Here is a 1,821-nt window from a genome sequence, read left to right as displayed (position 1 = left end):
CCAATCAGCTGCTGGGGACCAATCAGCTGCTGGGGACCAATCAGCTGCTGGGGACCAATCAGCTGCTGGGGTCCAATCAGCTGCTCTGTTTGCTTCACATGAACTGAAACTGCATCAGGGTGACGAGAACCAAACTGCAGTTATGAAGGACTGAAAGAGGCGGGACTCTGGACAGACGAGCCCAAAGTGGAGACAATGGACCAAGATGGACAGAACCAAATAATTCCTAAAACTTTAAAGATGCAGCAGAATCAGAAAGAGGATTTTCTATTAGCGAGTGTCGGACTGTCTCCACCTGAAGGACAGGATGATGACGGGCATCTCAATGGTTCCTCTAATAGTTTATATGTTTAACAGGTTAGCATTAGCTTAGCTTAGCTAATGAGCGTTGTGGTTAGCCATGGTTAACAACTTCTGTTGATTTCAGTGCCAACATATGTTCTCCGTCACGACTATCCCGCCATTTTAAAACGTGACGTCCACCAGTAAAATGAAACACAAGATTCAAACAAATATGATTTCTATGGTTCAAAATATGTCGACTATGATTTAACACCAATTCATCTGCTGATTTTAGAGCAATAAAAATCGTGCAGCCATCTTGAAAAACAAAAAAATGATCAGTGAATATGACTTCTATATGCAATTATGTCTGATTTGACACAAAAATATTAATATGTGATAAATATTGGCACATTAATGCCAAACAACATTTTCCTTCATAATCATCTTGATGTCGTCCATTTAGAATTGTCACTGGTCAGCGTTATTTTAAACCTGTGTCCTCTGCAGGTGACCAAGATGCTGGCGGTGGTGGTGATCCTGTTCGCCGTGCTCTGGATGCCATACCGCACCCTGGTGGTGGTCAACTCCTTCCTGGACCAGCCCTACCTGGACAACTGGTTCCTCCTTTTCTGCAAGGTCTGCATCTACCTGAACAGCGCCATCAACCCGGTCATCTACAACGCCATGTCTCAGAAGTTTCGCGCCGCTTTCCGTAAGTTCTGCCGCTGCGGGGCGAAGGGCTCAGACAAACCGGCGGCGTGCAGCGTGGCGCTCACCTACAGTGCCGTCAAGGACACTTCGCTGGTGGAAAGCACAGATCACTTCGCCACCGAGCTGGAGGAGCTGACGGTCACCGACGAGCTGCTGGCCGACCAGAAGGCCACGTTCTCCGAGTCGTGTGGCTGTGCAAAGGTGAACTTCGGTCATGACTGGTTGGAGGCCAGCGAGGCGACTGGCGAGTCTCCCGAGGACTAAAGACCTCCAAAGTGTTGCCTAATGGACTCCCTTAAGTGGGAATATTGTTTCCTGAGTGCCTGCTGACCTTTTTAAAGCCAGGCTGCTGCAGGTAGAGATGTAAACACAGATCACAGCCAGTGGAGCGCAATGAGAGGCTCTGAGGCTCAAAGCCAAACATGCTGTTAGCCGAGAGTGATGGCAGACGTCGTAAAGCCACAAACACCCCGACAGATAAGAGCCGCCATTACGCAGCTGTTATCATCATATCTGAGTCCGGCCCACGCAAGGTGTTTGAGTCAACATGGCCAGACTGGGAGTAAAAACACCTTCCCCACTGCAAATATGCCCAGCTCTCACATTTATGATCTCTGCAGCTGAGACAGCAGCAAGTCACGCTCACGCCTTCACACGGCATCCCATAAAAACAAGGATCAGCAAGGTGACAACTTCGTTTTCACCGGCAGGCTGCAGGAAAGCAGCGGCACCACGGCTTGAGCCACGCCGCGGCCCAACAGGAACCAAAGCCCACGAAGGGCAGAACCATTCAGAGGAGCCAGACATCCAGCAGCTGGGGGTCCA

At 49.6% G+C, this 1,821-nt stretch overlaps 1 protein-coding gene across 1 annotated transcript in view; it reads left to right on the top strand.

Moving 5' to 3' along the window:
- The window catches only part of trhrb (thyrotropin-releasing hormone receptor b), a 3,970-nt gene extending 2,155 nt beyond the window's left edge, over positions 1 to 1,815 (top strand). Inside the window, exon 2 of the mRNA XM_008402428.2 lies at positions 793 to 1,815. Coding sequence (XP_008400650.1) covers positions 793 to 1,260 — 468 coding nt within the window. The 3' untranslated portion in view covers positions 1,261 to 1,815. The remainder of the gene's footprint in view (positions 1 to 792) is intronic.
- The last annotated feature ends 6 nt before the right edge of the window (positions 1,816 to 1,821 follow it).

The sequence above is a fragment of the Poecilia reticulata genome, unplaced genomic scaffold, assembly GCF_000633615.1.
Source record: "Poecilia reticulata strain Guanapo unplaced genomic scaffold, Guppy_female_1.0+MT scaffold_232, whole genome shotgun sequence".
NCBI classification, from domain to species: domain Eukaryota; kingdom Metazoa; phylum Chordata; class Actinopteri; order Cyprinodontiformes; family Poeciliidae; genus Poecilia; species Poecilia reticulata.
Note: the sequence above shows the minus strand (reverse complement) of the source record. Positions and strands in the feature narration are given on the sequence as shown.